The sequence below is a fragment of the Mytilus trossulus genome, chromosome 7 (assembly GCF_036588685.1).
Source record: "Mytilus trossulus isolate FHL-02 chromosome 7, PNRI_Mtr1.1.1.hap1, whole genome shotgun sequence".
In the NCBI taxonomy this organism is placed as follows: Eukaryota; Metazoa; Mollusca; class Bivalvia; order Mytilida; family Mytilidae; genus Mytilus; species Mytilus trossulus.
Window position 1 is genome coordinate 54398745 of NC_086379.1, and position 18147 is coordinate 54416891.

The 18147-nt window shown below is 31.5% G+C and overlaps 2 protein-coding genes across 3 annotated transcripts; one reads left to right on the forward strand and one right to left on the reverse strand.

Annotated features, from left to right (window-relative positions):
* Nucleotides 1–1326: 1326 nt before the first annotated feature.
* On the reverse strand, nucleotides 1327–11997 carry LOC134727139 (solute carrier family 25 member 16-like). Of its 2 annotated transcripts, none has more exons than XM_063591520.1 (9): nucleotides 11725–11997; nucleotides 9537–9671; nucleotides 6147–6239; nucleotides 5832–5965; nucleotides 4141–4204; nucleotides 3586–3771; nucleotides 2702–2864; nucleotides 2183–2254; nucleotides 1327–1559 (listed from the first exon to the last, which is right to left on the reverse strand). In XM_063591520.1, the coding sequence occupies exons 2-9, from the start codon at nucleotides 9640–9642 to the stop codon at nucleotides 1388–1390; spliced, it is 990 nt and encodes a 329-aa protein (XP_063447590.1). In that variant the 5' UTR covers nucleotides 9643–9671; nucleotides 11725–11997; the 3' UTR covers nucleotides 1327–1387. The 2 variants fall into 2 exon arrangements, with proteins under 2 accessions (XP_063447590.1, XP_063447592.1); XM_063591522.1 differs by having other exon boundaries at nucleotides 11858–11938.
* Nucleotides 11998–12201: 204 nt separating this feature from the next.
* On the forward strand, nucleotides 12202–17225 carry LOC134727140 (uncharacterized). The gene is made up of 4 exons (XM_063591523.1): nucleotides 12202–12386; nucleotides 14065–14459; nucleotides 16466–16525; nucleotides 16918–17225. The coding sequence occupies exons 1-4, from the start codon at nucleotides 12272–12274 to the stop codon at nucleotides 17089–17091; spliced, it is 744 nt and encodes a 247-aa protein (XP_063447593.1). The 5' UTR covers nucleotides 12202–12271; the 3' UTR covers nucleotides 17092–17225.
* Nucleotides 17226–18147: the final 922 nt, after the last annotated feature.

Here is an 18147-nt window from a genome sequence, read left to right on the forward strand (position 1 = left end):
AAAGACTTTATAGACACTAAAAAAAATCAAAATGAATTTTAAGAAACTTTCAGTAAGATTTTATGTGGCTATCAATGTTATCAAACATCATTCATTTTTAATTATTTACAATTATTTTTTTCAATTTTTTTTTTACAAATAAGTGGATAGATAAAAACATCTCTTATCCTATCCCTTACATTAAATATGGAAAAATATTTATAAATGATGCAAACAAAAACATAATGAAATTATAATGATAATTGAATTTGAGATTCCAAAAAAATCTGTAAAAATACACTTATGCTTCAAAAAGCCTGAAAGATTATCTAAGTTAAAAATCTCAGACACAGAATAACTATAAAGAGAAGATAAAGTATAATCCATGATCCCAGTGAGTGACAGCATTACACCTCAGTCCGACTAAAAGCATTACAGACTAAGGGAAAGACAAACACATGGAAATGAAAACACAAATCCCCCTCCTATCATATTTAGGGCATACACATAGCAATATAAATATAAATATATAGATTTTTCAAGTGCATCAATGTTTTAATTTATGATGTTTCTCCTTTTAACAATAATAATAATCAAAGAAATTATAACTCAATGTATTATAACTCACAATCAATCATATACTAGGTGCCAAATAAGTTCTATATGTAACCTATTATAATCTTGTATCTCACAACTCAATAAATGAGACAGCTGTAAACAATTATATTAAGATTCTTTGGAGCAAGGATACAAAAATGCTATTCCTTTGAAATATCTTTTAAAATGTATTTAAAGTTAAAACACATTTCCTTATTTTTATACACACCAAATAATAGATTATTTTTTAGACTGTTCAAGTTATAATTGCTTAGGCAGGATTCAGGTTAACTTCTGACAATTTTTTAAATACTGGCAATAGTCTGAATAGATTTTATCATTCAATGAATATATTTAACATTTGGATATCTTCGTTTCAAATGATTTGTTTCATAAAATATAATAATGTAAAATAAATAAAATAAATTATGTTGAGAGTTAGCTCTCTGGCAATAAAACACAATTAATCAGCTGTTCTAAGTGAGATTTTCATAAATACGTTTTATACATATACATTTTACTATAAAATGTTTAAATCGTTGATGACAATTATTACAATGATATCAAATTAACTGTCATTTGAGAATATTTAGATACATAATCTATATTCAATTTTTTGTCAAAGAGTTGAAACTATCTAAAACATAATATTCATATCTAAAACTTAATATTCATTAATACAATGCACAAACATTAGTTGAAATCACTTCATTTTTTAAAGCAATATATCAAAAACAGAAACTTTTAACTGCAGATCCCTGATCAAAATTTATGCAAAACTCTAATCTAAAAAGCTAAAGCTAAGCCATCATTATCTGGTGATACATGTATCCATTCCCATCCATTGTTTTAACTGTTCATATACTGTGAAAACAGTGGCTTGCATAGGTATAATCCTGATATAGTTTATAGACATTCCTCTATATAGTCCTTTACTGATACCATGCTCTTTGTACACAATGAAAAAGATTCTGTACCAACGACTGAAAACATAAACATTTACAAGTTTAATGTATGTTGTTTTGCATATTTTAACCAATGTTTAGTTAACAGATAAGTGCAAAATTTCAATGATCCTCATATAAAAAAAAATAAAATCCAAAATTCCAAGGGGCCTCGGTGGCCATGTGGTCGAAACTAGTAACTACTGCTATCACTAGTCAGTCAACACTGAGGTTGTGAGTTCAAACCCAGCTCGTGCTGGTGCACCCTACTCCAAACATAGTTAACTAGGATTTTCAGTTTTCCTATTGAAGGTCAGTGGTTTTCTCTGGCCACTCCAGCTTCCTCCAACAATCAAAACTGGCTGCCACAAAATAGCCCAAAAGCAGTGCTTAAAAGTGGTGGTAAAACACCAAAAATCAAATCATATAAAAAGAAGTGGTGTAAATGTCAATTGTAATAATATCAAAACATTTCTTACATATCATAGTTATTGGTTAATTTTCACATTTCCATACACATCTCTTTCATTTGGCTTAGCTCTTCAGAGTACCATAGTATCTCAGTTTTCTGACATCACAAAGAAATGACCAGATGAAACTTAGTTTGAACTTGTGAATTATCAACATGTTAAAAAGTTTAGTTGATTTGATAACATACTTACACCTTATATTTATGAGATTCTGGTAACATTTCTGACAGCTGTATTTTCCTCTTCACAACATCAAATGGATAACTGAAAACAAAGCAGTATTTTTTACTGGCAACTAATTATCTGAAAGTACTTACTGAACAGCCTTTCAAAGAGAGTTGGATGATTCTTATTTCAACTTTTTTATACTTTTATCTGGGTCTTAAATACTTTTAAGAATTATGTGGTCGTCTTTCACAACCTTTATGATGTCAACTTCTCTAATAACTTGTCTATACATGCATATTTCTTTTATGTAATTTTTGTGAAGTGTATGAATCTGTATTTGAATCTATACATGAAACTTTCTGTAAAATCATTTCATTTAAAAATAAAATGTGAAATTTAGGGCTTAACAAACTCAATATTTACAATTGAGTCTTAACAAATTATTGTATTATCTAACACTCATGTTTTATCGCTGAATTATATTCATATAATGTCTACCCATTACATTCTCTCTACTTAATTACAATTTGCAAATTAACTTACGATACAGTCTGACCAATCAGACCAGCTAATCCTCCACAAAGACTTTTCCCAGGAATAGTAAGTACTATCCCACCAGTATCCTGAGGACAAGGTTTACCAAATAAGTCGGGGAAATAGTCAACACACATTCCCTTTAATGTCTCAAAACTGAAGAATGTTGTACCTGAAATGTAGTTTTAAAATACTCTATATATCCAATCATTTCATGTGTGTTCATTTTGTACTGCAAAAGTCTGACAAATAAACATGATTCATGTGTATATGATGAAAAATTTAGATTAAGATATATAACTGAAGTAAAAATATTTGTCCATAGCACATCATGCCTTTATATATATTATCACATTTACATGTTCAGTGAACTGTAAATTCTAAAGAGTACATCATAAAGAATTGTTGTACTGATATTAAGTTGATATGACCAAAATTCATGGTAAACTAACTAACAAAACCCAAAACTTTAAACATGTGTATATGGTTTAGGACTGGAACAGATGGACATTTTAAATACTAACTTAAATATTTCTTGAAATTCAAAATTTGGGGGTTAAAGTATATCTAAAATGACATTTGGTTTATACGACCTGAAATTAGTCTGATATAGGAATAATATGACCTGCCAATAAGCATTTCTTTATCTCATGTGCAAATAGTAAATATGGATTTGGCTAAAACAAGTTCCTACAAGTACATTTGTATCAGAAAGTTTCAGAACAAGTCAAATGTCAAGTGATGCTATAGCTGATTTTCTATACTGGCCATGAACTCTTCAAAAGAAAGTTACATCTTTTGTCTTTTCCTTTAAATTGTTACAAGTTTTTTTTTTAGTGTTTCCATTAAATGATGAATACTATAAATAATAATTTGAATGAAAAACTGCTAACCTGCATAAGGTATCATTCCCAATAGAGTAGGTGTCATGCCTCTATAGAGACCCATTATACCGTCCTGTTTTATAATACAACCAGCTGTCTCAGTCAGTCCAATACACAAATGATCACCAGTTACTTGGAAAGCTATTCTGGCCCTGATTATATCTAGAGGGTAAGTGATAGACACAGCTGATATTCCTAAAATCATATTCAATGTATGCTTTACTGTAAATTCAAAAATTATTGCATTCATTTATTGCAATCTTGAAGATTTGAGAAAATTGTGAAATCAATTATTGTAATTTTAGAAAAATCTACATAGAAATATATGTTCCAGATATCATAATGTGAGTTCTTATTATTGTGATACCCACCAAGTTGAAATATTTGCATTAAAATAATCTTGCAATCATCTGAATTTACATTACTAAATAAATTTGAAGCTAATTGTTAGTGTATTGTACTTAAATAAAGTTAATCTATAACAAATTTACTCTTTTGTAATCATACATGTATACAGTAATACATTTCTTGGTTGTTTATCTATCATTTAACATGATGACCTACCTGCCATAGATCCTGCTAAGAATTTCCCTATTTGTGGATAATTATGTAAATAAGTTTTGACTATCTGCAAAAAATAAAAACTTTAATGCAAAAACAATAGACTAAATACATCCAAAAACATAAACCAGAAAGGATTGAAAATAAAATTTACTGCAAATCTTTTTTAAAACAAAAATCAAACATTTCAAAGACATGCCAGGTATGCACACCTTGAGCCCACTAATAAAATGTATCAAAGGTAAAATTTCAGCTAATTTTTTTTAGCAAAAAACAAGGACCACCAATTCGCATACTATATTTTGCCTAGATGGTTTCTGCATTTTATTTCCTGATTTTGTGTAATTTTTCAGTATCCCATCTTTTTTTATGGAAAGACATGAACTGGTCTTCTACTTCAACAAGAAGCTGTCAAAAAGTACCAAGTAAAATAAATGGAAAATGTGTTCCTGGGACACAGATGACGCCCCACTTTCATATATATAAGGGACAGAACTCAAGAACTGTGAAAGTGACTAAAACCAAGTTTGTACTTGATCTGAGTTTTGTGTAAAGTTACATAACATTTGGTTGAGGCAACCTTGAATTGGAGAACGGAAACAATATTTAGTATTTTTTTCATTTGTAAAGGGCATAACTCTAGAAAGTAAAAGTGACGCCACCCAAAATTAAAATTGGTCTGTTTTATGTGGTAATAAGCAGTGTGGACAAGTTTCATAACATTTGATTGAGACAAACTAGAGAACAGAAATCACTTTCTGGACGTTCTCGGGTATAGAAGGGCAGACACACAAACAGACAAGGGTAAAACTTAATGCTTCCTCCTCCTACAGCCATTTTGTAATTTAAATTAGAATGCAATTTCTTTTTTGCCATATGGAGAAAAATCCTGTTTAATTCATATAAAAAAATCAAAATATGATTTTAAATTATTGGGATTATAACCCTGTCACATCTTACGTATTAATAATAAAAACATCGCAATAATTTCTGAATTTACAATATAAAAGTAAAATTGTGAAAATTTAGCTGGACCTTCATTTAGCCACATGAAACAACATATCTAAATTTGAAAAGATTTCATCAAATCATTTTCAAGTTAATGCACAGACACTGTTTGGTCTATCTTCATACATTTTTAACTATAAAAAGACAAAAATCATATCTACACCTGCATTTCACAAATCAACAATGCTGTTTAGATGGATAGTCTCCAACACCGTAAAGATTTTATTTTCTGAAGTGTGAGAGTTTTGACACTTTTCATTAAAATGTATGAACTTAGTTGTTAAAATGGCCTTTTAAATGGGTGTCAATAGTACCTTCAAAATTCTCAAATTAAGGAATTATCAATCTGTCCAAAAAACATCGAACCTTCAACTTTGTGTAATTACTAGGCAAAGTATAAATAAAGTTTGAGTGAAACTTTTGGAGTTACAGATGACACAAAGTATCTCTATAACATTCAATGACAAAATGACTAAGTTTCACACATGGGAAATCTCAAAAAAAAATCAGTCTTTAATTATAAGAGATGCACATCTTCAATCTTAGTGCAATTGTTTGGCTAGGTTTAAATCATGCTGAAGGAAAACAAGATGAGTAACACATGACACAAACAAGATACCTCTATGTGTTAATGAATAGGTCATCCGTGGAGCTATTACTAGACCTGGTGTTACAGGTTATAATACCTCTTTAGATTTCTCATATGCCATGAACTGTACACCGGCATACGGAAACACTCTGATCATATGGATACCATTTCCTTTGTATAGACCAGAAATATTTTCCTTTAATTTCACTTTCACTAATGTTGACCAAACACCTACAACAAATCAAACACAATTTTTAAATTCCAGCTGACTGAACGCATAGTGGAAACCCTTCCCAATTATACATGTACTTGGAATTTTAAAACTTAGCCCTTTGAGTGTATAAAAATGTTCGTGTTTCTTTTAAATATGAAGTTTCACAAATAAAAAATTGCACTTGAGATCTATAATTACCTAAATCTTTATAGTGATGGTTGTGAGCTTGAAGCAAGATTTTGATTCTGTCCAAAGGAGCAACTAAAGACTTGGCACAGCAACCTGCAACACCTGAAAGATAACAGATATACAATTAATACTTCTTTGTTGTTTCTTAATAATTCTAAATTGAGATTGGAAAGAAAAAATAAAATAAGGAATTTATAAAAAAAAAAAAAAAAACTTCTTTTATCATGTGTTTCTCAAAATGTATTTATTTTCAGAACAAAAATTATCATTATTTTCATTATAGATTTGAACAAGAATGTGTCCAAAGTACACAGATGCCCCACTTGCACTATCATTTTTCATGTTCAATGGACTGTAAAATTGGGTAAAAATCTAATTTAGTATTAAAAATAAAAAGATAATATCATAAAGAACAGTTGGTTGGACTTCAGCTTCATCAAAAACTACCTTAACCAAAAACTTTAACCTGACACGGGATGAACGGATGAACCAATGCACAAACGAACAAATGGACGGACAGATGGACAGACCAGATAACATAATGCCCCTCTCCTATCGTAGGTGGGGCAGGCATAAAAATAAATTATTACAAAAGAAATAGATCATTTTTCCAGAATCAGTTAGTGTTTACATAGCTTTTTAAATCTAGGCAATGGAAACAGTCTCCGGTATAAGGAAATAATTCGTAAATATAACTCAACATGCAGACATCTTATACGTTCAGGTATTTCACATCCGAAATTTTATGGAAATATTCTTTATAAAGCACAAAAATGTCAGTATTCTCCTCAGAAACTAACAAAACCTTTAAATAGACTTATTAAATAGAGAATAATACATGGCAAAATCCGTATCATATGTCGTATCATCCTGAGACATCAATATCAGCCCGAGGGCCTTTAGGCCCGAGGGATGATATTGGTCGAGGGTGATATGGCATGTGATACGGATTTTGCCATGTATTATACGCTTTATCATATATTTCAACAGAAGAGTATTAAATTATATGAACTGTTTTCTGATCCATAGCACTGGGTTACATTCAGTTCTGCTTTTTTTTTGTTTCAAAGCAATAACTGCTCAATTATTTATACGAAGCAACTGGGTTGCCTTACAATTGTTTTGAAAATATTTTGTTTATTATTGTATTTATTTGAGTGTTTTGTATTTTTTATAGTTGCATTTAGTGTGCCAAAAAATATGTTGTAAAAACTGGATGTTCGTGACGTCACATACAATATGAAAACTTGACGTTCGTGACGTTACATACCAAACAATGACGTCATTAAAAAAAATTTTAAGAGTTTTTTTCTTAAGCAAAAACAAACAAAAAAATTTGATTTTATGTAAAAAAAAAAAAGGTATGCGATACGGGTTTTACCATGCGATATGGGGTATGCGATACGGGTTTAGCTATGCGATAAGGGGTATGCAATACAGGGTAGGTGATACAGACTGGAAAAACGAACCTTTATTAGATACAAAAATAGCTGTATTTTGTACTAAATATATGATAAAAGGGGATATAGTTACGATACTGTTGTCAGGTCATTAAAGATTGCATATTTTGGCTTTAACGTTGATTCACTGATAGGGTCTTTGCATCGGAACTAAACACATTTATTTCTAAAAAAAACAGTTGTTGGCATGACACGGGTTATGTTCTTCTCATATATTTTATGATAATATGATACTAAACCCCTAACGGGAGGTATTGTACCTGATATTCATATGATGAAGACATAATCTTTCAATCAGTTTAATTGAGGTCTGGAGCTGGCATGTCAGTTAACTGCTAGTAGTCTGTTGTTATTCATGTATTATTGTCATTTTATTTATTTTCTTTTGTTACATCTTTTAACATCGGACTAGGACTTCTCTTGAACTGAATTTTAATGTGCATATTGTTATTCTTTTACTTTTCTACATTGGCTAGAGGTAGAGGGGGAGGGTTGAGATCTCATAAACATGTTTAACCCCGCCGCAATTTTGCGCCTGTCCCAAGTCAGAGCCTCTGGCCTTTGTTAGTCTTGTATGATTTTAAATTTTAGTTTCTTGTGTATAATTCGGAGTTTAGTATGACGTCCATTATCACTGTACTATTATGCATATTTTAGGGGCCAGCTGAAGGACACCTACGGGTGCGGGAATTCTCGCTACATTGAAGACCCATTGGTTGCCTTCGGCTGTTGTTTGCTCTATGGTCGGGTTGTTGTCGCTTTGACATATTCACCATTTCCTTTCTCTATTTTATCATTGAACTCATACAATAGCTGTTTGTGGGGTTCATTTAAGAAGAACTTTATCGTTGAATAAATAACGATCATTTGGTTTTTTTGGTCCCAAATATTCCAAAATGACCAACTGTTATAAATCATTCTAATATGACGTGCTTCTTTCGCTTTGTAAACAACACTGTGATAAAATTCTCGATATATCTATACTTAGCACAGACTCCGTGGTGTACAAAGTAATGGCTGTTACAATATACTTCCCACGTAAATCCACATGTATTGAAACCTATTTGCAAAACCTTTGTCGATTTAATTGTTTTAAAAATTGCAATTCAGAAAAGACAAAATCACTTTTATTCTTATTCGGATGCATAATAAAAAGAAGTCATGCATAAGAGCTCGGAGAAACCAACAATATAAAAATAAAATAAAATTCCGCGAAAGTCTATTAATGTTTTTGGCGCATTTAAGTCATTTCAAAACATGACGTCATACAAATGAAAACTCTAGAGTTGAACGTTTTCTGTTACGTTAACTATTGACATGTCGTTTACTATTGTATTAAAATTGATTATCAAGGTAGGTTATGTTTGATTTTCTATTCTATTGCATTATTCGCATATGTACTGATTTCAGCAAGTAAACATGGTGGCTCATTGGTTACGAAATGTCAACTTTGGATTTGACGGTAGCTCACGGGAAAAACATATAAATCAACATGACAATTGTTGGTTTTGAGAATGAAACAAATTTTTTTTCAGCGGTTGTTCACGAAATAATCCGTGCAAGCTACGGATCTATTAAAATGATGAGCTTTATCTAACAGGGAGTAAAAAAGAACAGCCATACACACAGATTTACCCACCCTCGCTTCAGTTTTTTAAATGATCGTATTTGTCCTATTAGAATCGAAATAATTCATGGAAGCCATAGATTATTGGAAATTTACACATGGCCTGGGCCGTGATATTCGTTGATTTTATCCCTCGCTAACGCTCAGGATAAAATTCGAATATCACGGCCCAGGCCATGTGTAAATTTCCAATAATCTATGGCTTCCATGAATTATTTCTTAAATCTATCATAATACTTAATATAATCACATGACTGCTAAAACTGCAAAAAAGACCTGCTCAAATGAAAAAACTTAGAAAGACTTTTATACCTCCAGCTAAGAAATTCTTTCCCTTTTCCTTCATTTCTCTCCTACTATCTGTCTTCATAGCTGTTGTTTGTAGATCGGGTAATGCTGCTTGTGCTGTTTTGGTCATCTGGATATGTCTGCCAAATCATGTCAGATCTATAAATAGTAACACAGTTTAAACAAATGTTTTCACAAACAGAAGCAGCATTATAGATTTATAACTCTGGTAGAGGTACACATAACAAGAACACATAACAATTTAGATATACCACAGTTATATTTAAAACAAAACTTTGTAGCACAAAATAAATAATATTTATTGACTTTAAAAAAGTATTAAAGAAGGATTTTAAAATTGACACAATTTAGCATTGGAATATTTGTCAGAGGTTCTCATAAAATTTATCCTTATGGTTCAGTGACTGTTGAAAAAAGACCACACTGAAACATCTTGTCTTGTGTGCTTTACATATCATGATTGAATTTATGTTTTAAGTCTATAATATGTTGAATTTATGTTTTAAGTCTGTTATATGAAGGTTTAACTACAAGTTTAACATAAAACATTTCAAATTTATCATTGATCCATATAAATAAGGTCAACATCAGATGAACCCACCAAGACAGACATGTCTGATGTTCAGTAGTTGGTGTTTGCTGATGTGGTTTATAAGTGTTTCTCATTTCTTCAGGTTTTTTCATAAATTAGACTGTTGGTTTTCCCGTTTGGATGATTTCACATTAGTAATTTTTTAGGGCCTTTTCATAGCATGATTGGATGTGAGCCAAGGCTCTGTGTTGAAGACAGTTCTTTGAACTATAATGGTTTACTTTGTATAACCTATGCCATTACACTGCCAAATCCTTAACTGGTCATTAATACTGTTAGTTTGTAGAACTAGCTGGTTTCTTCCTTTAAAGGTCAAACTAATGTTATACAGAGTCTAAGTTCTATATATACATGTTTATCATAAACATATGGATTTAAAATTCAGTAACAATTACATAGGTTCATGGGAAATGCATGTAACAACCTGTCTTCCAACTATTAAACAATTACTGTAACTGTCCTTAACTACATGGTCAACTGATATATAATGTAATTTCATTATTCAATAATTCATAGCATCTATACTCAATATCTCTACTTTACATAATAATACATGTAATAAATATTTATCTATTGTGTGACCTAATAATCAAAACTAATCATATAAGTACAAAATCCCTTTGTATCTAACAAACTTAATTCTATAATTTAACCCTTAGGGAGACTATATATACATGATATAATAAATCACTTCAATTGTAATAAAATATTTTTATGAATCTGTTTAAATTTTTGTCAATCATGCATGCACAAAAACATCATGTAATCATCAGTACTGAAACCTTGTTAACCTAAAAGAAGAGGAAGAAGTATCCCTACAGTTGAGAGCTTCAAGCTTAATGCTCTCCAACACCATCAATAGACGTCTCTCTCTCCAGTTGAATAAAAGACAGAATTTGGTATCTTCAATGTACAGATACAGATCCCAATTCAGCAAATGGACAATCATACTTCCGCTAAGATGATCTCACCCTTACAATAATAGGGTGACTGTAGATCTTCAACATCCCTATCAGAGTTCTGGAAATTTCCGAATTTGGTATTGTTAACGAATTTGGTAACAGTTACCAAATTCATTAACTGAACCATTAACAAATTCGTTAACATCAGTGTTTATTTGATTTTGGCGTTTAAAAATAAAAAAAATGGCATGCTCGGAACAATTTCAGATGGAACTATAGAAAAATTTCTAGAATTCTGCCTGTTAAATTAAAATCTATCTACAGGCATGACAGGTTGTCAGATGAAAACCAATGTCAAAAGTTCCAAAACCCTTCATCTTTTCATTATATATTTTTAAATATCAAACCTAAATAAATTCTGAAGTTACCTAATTCATTAATGGTTCAGTTAATGAATTTGGTAACTGTTACTGTATTCGTTAACGTAACAGAATTCAGAGATTTCTAGAACTGATCACAAATGTATATTTAATGCCAATAATGGATGCCAGGTCTTAAAACTTTTACATCTGAACAGACAAGTCAGTACTCAGAGTAGTTTTAAAGGTCTAAACATACTCATAGTCATGTTTTTCCATTTGTTATAAACCTTTAAACAATAATAAATAGACCTAGTAAAATAAAAATGCCAACATACCCAAGGCCTTAGGGTGAATGACAGATTGATTAGGTCTTGTCGAGTTTTTGTGTATATCTAAATGTATACAGGCATGTAAATATTCATCAACACACTTGGTTTGGCGTTTGTGAGAAAAGAGTGTTGAATTTACCATTCAATAATATTTTTGTCATTCGAAATCGAAAGTAACCATCTGGAAGGACAATGTTTTGTTTCGAAGAAAATAAGATAATTTAATGTTATCTTTATTTCATCTTATTTTATAATGCAAAAGCTAAAATTTCAAACGACTGATCTATGAATATGTCTTAAACTCGATATTAAACTTTTTTTTAATTCACGAGTGAACAAATCCGAAAATAATATTTTTTTCTTGGGTGGAGAGAAAATAAGTACACAATATCCGTTCAATATTTTTTTTTAAACAGAAACGGAGTCATCTATTATCGTAACAAAAGATAGCGCTATTAAGTTTTAAAAAAAACATATTTATTTCTTAATATAGTTCCACGAAGGAAAAGAAAGCAACCAATATTTAAAAACTTATATTCTTTTTCATTGACCTATGTTTCTCAAAATGGCTGATTCTGAGGCAAGACGTGAAGCCCGGAGACGAAAAATCTTAGAAAATGCCGACAAACGAATGAAAAGGCTCACAAATCAATATGAATCAGAAAAGGGTCAGTACAAAATTCTACATATTGATTAACCACAGAGATTTTTGTAAAGATTTTGATGGAAATTAGATGTTTTGGCCTCAATCTATTAAACAGATATAATTTTGGTCGGTTTGGTTTTGGTTGTTTCGGCCTAATGATTTTTAGTCATATCGGCACCTAGTTAATTCGGCACCTGGTCAAATCGGCACCCAGTATAGTCAGATCGGCACCAAGTCAAATCAGCACCTAGTAAAATGAAGTTGAATCAAGTGTATCACAGTGGTCAGTCCTACATGTAGGTCCCCCTTTTTCCTCTGCTACATCCATGATATGCAAACTTTTTTTGAGGGAGTTGGATCTAATCAAGAATTTTGCAGATGACACTATCATTTACCTTACTGCATGCACTATAACAACAGATGCAGATACCACAGCAATACATGAATATCTGAATAAACTAGCAGACTGGGAATATTGATGGCTCTTGAAGTTCAATACAAACAATTGCAATTTCATACAATAAGCAAAAAAAGTAATCCCATCATGAGAGATTACCTCCTACATATCCATGTACTGAATGAGTATCAACTGCAAAAAATACCTAGGAGTTACCTAACCAAATGTTTATATAAAACTTGTCAAAAGGAAGAAAAAAAGAAACTTAACAACAGACAGTGTAAAAAATATGTCAACTTGCTAGTCATAAAAAGACCAGCGCTGAATAGGTACATGTAAATGCAGTAATGGACCCAATGTTAAGGTTCATGTGGACCCTATGGCTAAAATGGCCGTATTTTCACCTCAAAATTTACTCTGAGTACAGACAAACCTGCGCATCTGTAAAAAAAATCAGGCATAGCATGCCCTAGATAAATGAATTTTAAGTACGTTTTATGTTTTAGAAAAACTAAAACTTACCAGGATTTTGCCGTGCACTTTTTTTCATTCCTCAAGAAGGTGCCAAAATAAACTAAGTTGGGAAACAGGTTTGAGAACTCAGTGGCGGATCCAGGAATTTTCATAAGTGGGGGCCCACTGACTGACCTAAGAGGGGGCCCGCTCAAGTCACGCTTCAGTGATTCCCTATATAAGCAACAAAATTTTTTTCCCAAAAAGGGGCCCCGGGCCCCCTCCCTAAATCCGCCTCTGGAACTTCCCCACAGGTAAAAATTAAAGTGAGCATTTTTAATTGGCATGGACATTAGATGGACAATAGATACCTGAAAATAATTGGTTATTTAAACTGTGTACCTGAGTGGACCATATCAAGGTAAACTCAACTGTCTGTTAATTTTATCATCTTCTGCAGAGACGAAAAAAGTGTACGGCAAAATCCAGTTAAGTTATGAATTTTCTAAATCATACAATGCTTTTGAATTCTATTTATCTAGGGCATGCTATGCCTTAAAACTTTTCCAGATGCACAGATTTGCCTGTACTCAGAGAAAATTTTGAGGTGAAAATACGGCATTTTTAGGGTCCACATGAACCTTTACCAGCAACAATGTGTTAACCTTGGTTATTTGAAGTACTTATATATTTTCAAATCTTATCTCAAAGTTGTGTATTTTTTTTCTCAGACAAAAAGTATTCTAGACTTTTTTTTAAAGTGGGACCAATTAAGTGTATACCTTTTATATGGAGTGTCAGATAATTAATGTGTTTATTTCATAATTAATTTAGCTTTTTCTTTTCACAGAAGTTGCTGAAAATAAAACAGATGAAGACAAATTGACCAATACCAGTGGTAATGCTATAAAAGAAGAAAACCTTAAAGACAAAACTACTGCACCAGAATTGAACCATAAAGCTACAGAACCAGAAGTGCAGACCAGATCAGATACTCCAGTTCAACAGCAAAATATACAGCCTGAACTCAGACAGAGAGGGACTGTCAAGATACAGAGAAACATCGATATTCAGAATAGACAAACACAAGACAGCCAGAAACCAGTTATAAAATCTGAAAAATCTGAATCAGATATTAATTTGTCCTTAAAGCAGACTGAAGGGTTGAAGATTGCTAGTTTGATTCTGTTGGCTATAGTATGCAGGCTGGTTTTAAAATGTGGTTTTGGACTGTTTTATTTCCAGGTAAAAAAAACTACAATATGAGTACATCAGAGATATAGTATGTAGAATTGTAGTTTGATATATAAATACATGTATGGCATTCATTATCACTGAACTAGTATATATTTGTTTAAGGGCCAGCTGAAGGAAGCCTTCGGGTGCCGGAATTTCTCGCTGCATTGAAGACTTGTTGGTGACCTTCTGCTGTTGTCTGCTCTATGGTCGGCTTGTTGTCTCTTTGACACATTCCCCATTTCCATTTCCATTCTCAATCTTATGTTGATCCGATCTTTACAGGACTAATGAAGTTGATAAGTTTTTATAAGGTTTGCCAAGTTACATGTTCAATAGATATAGGAAGATGTGGTATGAGTTCCAATTAAACAACTCTCCATCCAAATAACAATTTATAAAAGTAAATCATTACAGGTCTAGGTACCGCCTTCAACATGGAGCCTTGGCTCACACCAAACAGCAAGCTATAAAGTGCCCAAAAATTTCTTATGTAAAACCATTCAAACGGGAAAACCAACATTCTAATCTATAAAAAAAATCAAGCATTTCAATTGATGTTAAGTAAGTAGAACTAACATCATAATGTCAAAACATGAAGTTATTTAGAGCTGTGCCTTAAGTGCATGATACACCAGTCACTTTTGCAATGAAGAAAGTTCCATACTCATTCTTGCGCCTGTCCCAAGTCAGGAGCCTCTGGTCCTTGTAATAGTCTTGTATTATTTTAATTTTAGTTTCTTGTATACAATTTGGAAATTAGTATGGCATTCATTATCACTGAACTAGTATATATTTGTTTAGGGGCCAGCTGAAGGACACCTTCGGGTGCGGGAATTTCTCGTTACATTGAAGACCTGTTGGTGACCTTCCGCTGTTGTTTTTTCTATGGTGGGGTTGTTGTCTCTTTGATACATTCCCCATTTCCATTCTCAATTTTATTCACTGATAAGTAACTCCACAATGTCATTTCTTCACTGATAAGTAACTCCACAATGTCATATCAGAAATTTAAAAAAAAAAAATCAAGGGAATCTAATATGACTTACTTCATTCACTTTATGAATAGACCCATGCTCTAAATCCAATAAAAGTTGTTTGCACATGTGTATAATGACTACTACAGAATAATGAGTTTTATCAAATTGGCATGCATTTAAGATATTTGATTATTTTTAAACATTCCCAACCTCTTAACTGATGCACATATTTTTACTAATTCATTTATTATGACTGTAACATGTTGCACTTTGAAATTGACATATTTGACCTAGGTACGATAAGCGTTCATGCTGGCTGTTCAAAACTCTGCCCTATGAAAAATCACGTTGCCAGTCATTTGCCTGTTTACAAACAAAAAGGGATGTTCATGGAAGAACCTATTCAAATGTTTTACACCTATACACATCAACTAGAAATTACCTTAATTATCCTAATCAGAATCAAAATAATTTGATTGATTTTAACCAGTCACCAAAGTTTCTTGAAATCTACTTGAGGCACTTTTCAGTTATTGTCCAAAAACTGGAAAATCCCTCTTTTCTACTTTTTCTGTTTGAATTTTACTTATTTGCATTCATGGCTTTTTTATTTTCATCTTTGTTACAAAAAAAAAAGTACATTATGTTCGCTACATGCTTATCTAGTTGTTTTTGTACAGTACAACACAACCAGATAAGCATGTACATATTATAGGAAAATGAACATAGAGAAAATGGAAAAAAACAAGAATGCAAATAAGTCAAATTTAACAGAAAAAGTACATTTAACATTGACAAAGATAAACAGGAAAAACAACATGGAATTTGATAATGTACACAATCAAAGTAGGTTATAAAAGAAGACATAGATAAATATTTATTTTAATTTAACAGATTTGTTGTGTGTTGCCACCAGAAAGGTTTATTCATACCATAAACTACTTTTGTTTGTTCAATAACATGTATATAAGTTACCAGCTGTTTAAGATTTAATGATTTATAATTTATAATTTTGATATTCTTTTCTTTTTACAGTCTATTTTTCTACCATTTGTTGCACTTGAGGTTGGATGGATTCATTATCAATTGACAAATGTAAGTTTAATGTGTGAATGTTTTCTCTTTATTATTCCTATGTCTTTCGACAGGGTATGTATAAGTTCATTAATAGTTGCCTTATCATACCCATTAAAGTTTTGTGTAGTACCTTTTCATGTTTCAAACACTTTTTATAAGTAACAACAATGTAATAAAGCCTTAAAGGAATGGTATATTGCCCAGTTGCAGATTTGCCAGGGGATCAGGGAACACTTGCTACCCCAGCTTCATCACATCTGATTTATTATAATAGAAGGAGTTACCTACCAAAATGTTGAATTCTTTAAAAATTTAGTGATGGACAATTTATTTTGGTTGCAGTATTTTCATAATATTCAAGTTTAATACTTGGTTATTTGTATTATATGAAGGCATCATATTTTTTTCAGTCACTGCAAATGCCAAGGAAAAAGAACAAGATGTCTACCATGTTAATGTTGTGTGGGATCAAGCCAGACCTTTTAGTTGTTTATGACACCATAATGAGTTACGTTACTACATTTTCTGAAGATTTTGGACTCTTTGTTTTTTCATTTTTCATAAGTAATTTATTAGTGTCCTAAGAGATCATTTTTTGTTGCATGTATGTGTTGTGTTACCATAGAAACATTTGTTAATTTATATAGATATAGATCTCATATCTTTCATTACATTTTATCAGAAAATTTATTAAAGGGAAGTTGAAAATGTTTTATGATATGCTTGTTTGTATATTAGTAGCATCACAGAAATTCTATTTCTATTTTCTTGCTTGGAAAACTTTTTGAAGCAAATTATTTTCCTACTCTCAAGTTATAAAGTATAAAGATAAGATGAGGTATAATTGTCAATGAGACGAGTATCCACCAGATACCAAATGATATAGAGGTCTCAATATGACCTTCAACAAGGTGCAAAGCCCATATAGTTGTCAACTGTAAATAGTCCAGTCAATCTAGCATAAATTTGACCCTAACTCGAAAGTAATTGCAACAGAAGATATTTAAGTTTTAATCTTGAGCATTATACCCCAAATATACACAGAAAAAAGTCCCATAAAATCTAACTTGAGGAAGATTAAAAAAATCACCATTAAAAATTTCTATGGAGATTTGCATTGAAAAGGGAGATATCTCTTGCTTAAAAGGCAGAAATCTCAATAAAAATTGATACAAAATTTACCACTTCTATTCATCAGAATGTATTGATTCTTGATATTTAAGCAGTCTTTAAAGTATAACAAACAACTCTAAAGGTGTTTTCATACATTTTATCAAGCTATAATCTAGATTTTGTAATTCATTAGTTGACTATTTATTCAATTTTTAACATGTCAATGTAAAGAATCTCAAATTTAACAAGTGAAACTGTGAGCTACTGCTCACTGATGATACCCCTGCCGCAAGTGGATAATATTAATAGTGTAAAAATATGCAAGTGTTCGGTAAACAGGAAGTTGTCAAGTGATGAATCTGAAAACGCATCACACGGTATAGCTGACTTATATAAATCCTAAAACCAAATTTCAGAAATCCTTGTATTGTAGTTCCTGAGAAAAATGTGATGAAAATTTTCAACTTGGCTATCATGTGTAAAATCATACAAGTGTTCGGTAAACAGGAAGTTGTTGATTGATGAAT

What these genes read in the sequence shown, in the direction of transcription:
- LOC134727140 (XM_063591523.1), top strand. Translation starts at nt 12,272, where the DNA reads ATGTTTCTCAAAATGGCTGATTCTGAGGCAAGACGTGAAGCCCGGAGA. An exon ending in TTGGACTGTTTTATTTCCAG is followed by an intron (nt 14,460 to 16,465) that starts GTAAAAAAAACT and finishes TTCTTTTTACAG; the next exon opens with TCTATTTTTCTACCATTTGT. An exon ending in TTCATTATCAATTGACAAAT is followed by an intron (nt 16,526 to 16,917) that starts GTAAGTTTAATG and finishes TATTTTTTTCAG; the next exon opens with TCACTGCAAATGCCAAGGAA.
- LOC134727139 (XM_063591520.1), bottom strand. Translation starts at nt 9,642, where the DNA reads ATGACCAAAACAGCACAAGCAGCATTACCCGATCTACAAACAACAGCT. An exon ending in CCATCACTATAAAGATTTAG is followed by an intron (nt 5,966 to 6,146) that starts GTAATTATAGAT and finishes GATTTGTTGTAG; the next exon opens with GTGTTTGGTCAACATTAGTG. An exon ending in GAATCTCATAAATATAAGGT is followed by an intron (nt 1,560 to 2,182) that starts GTAAGTATGTTA and finishes TTATGTTTTCAG; the next exon opens with TCGTTGGTACAGAATCTTTT.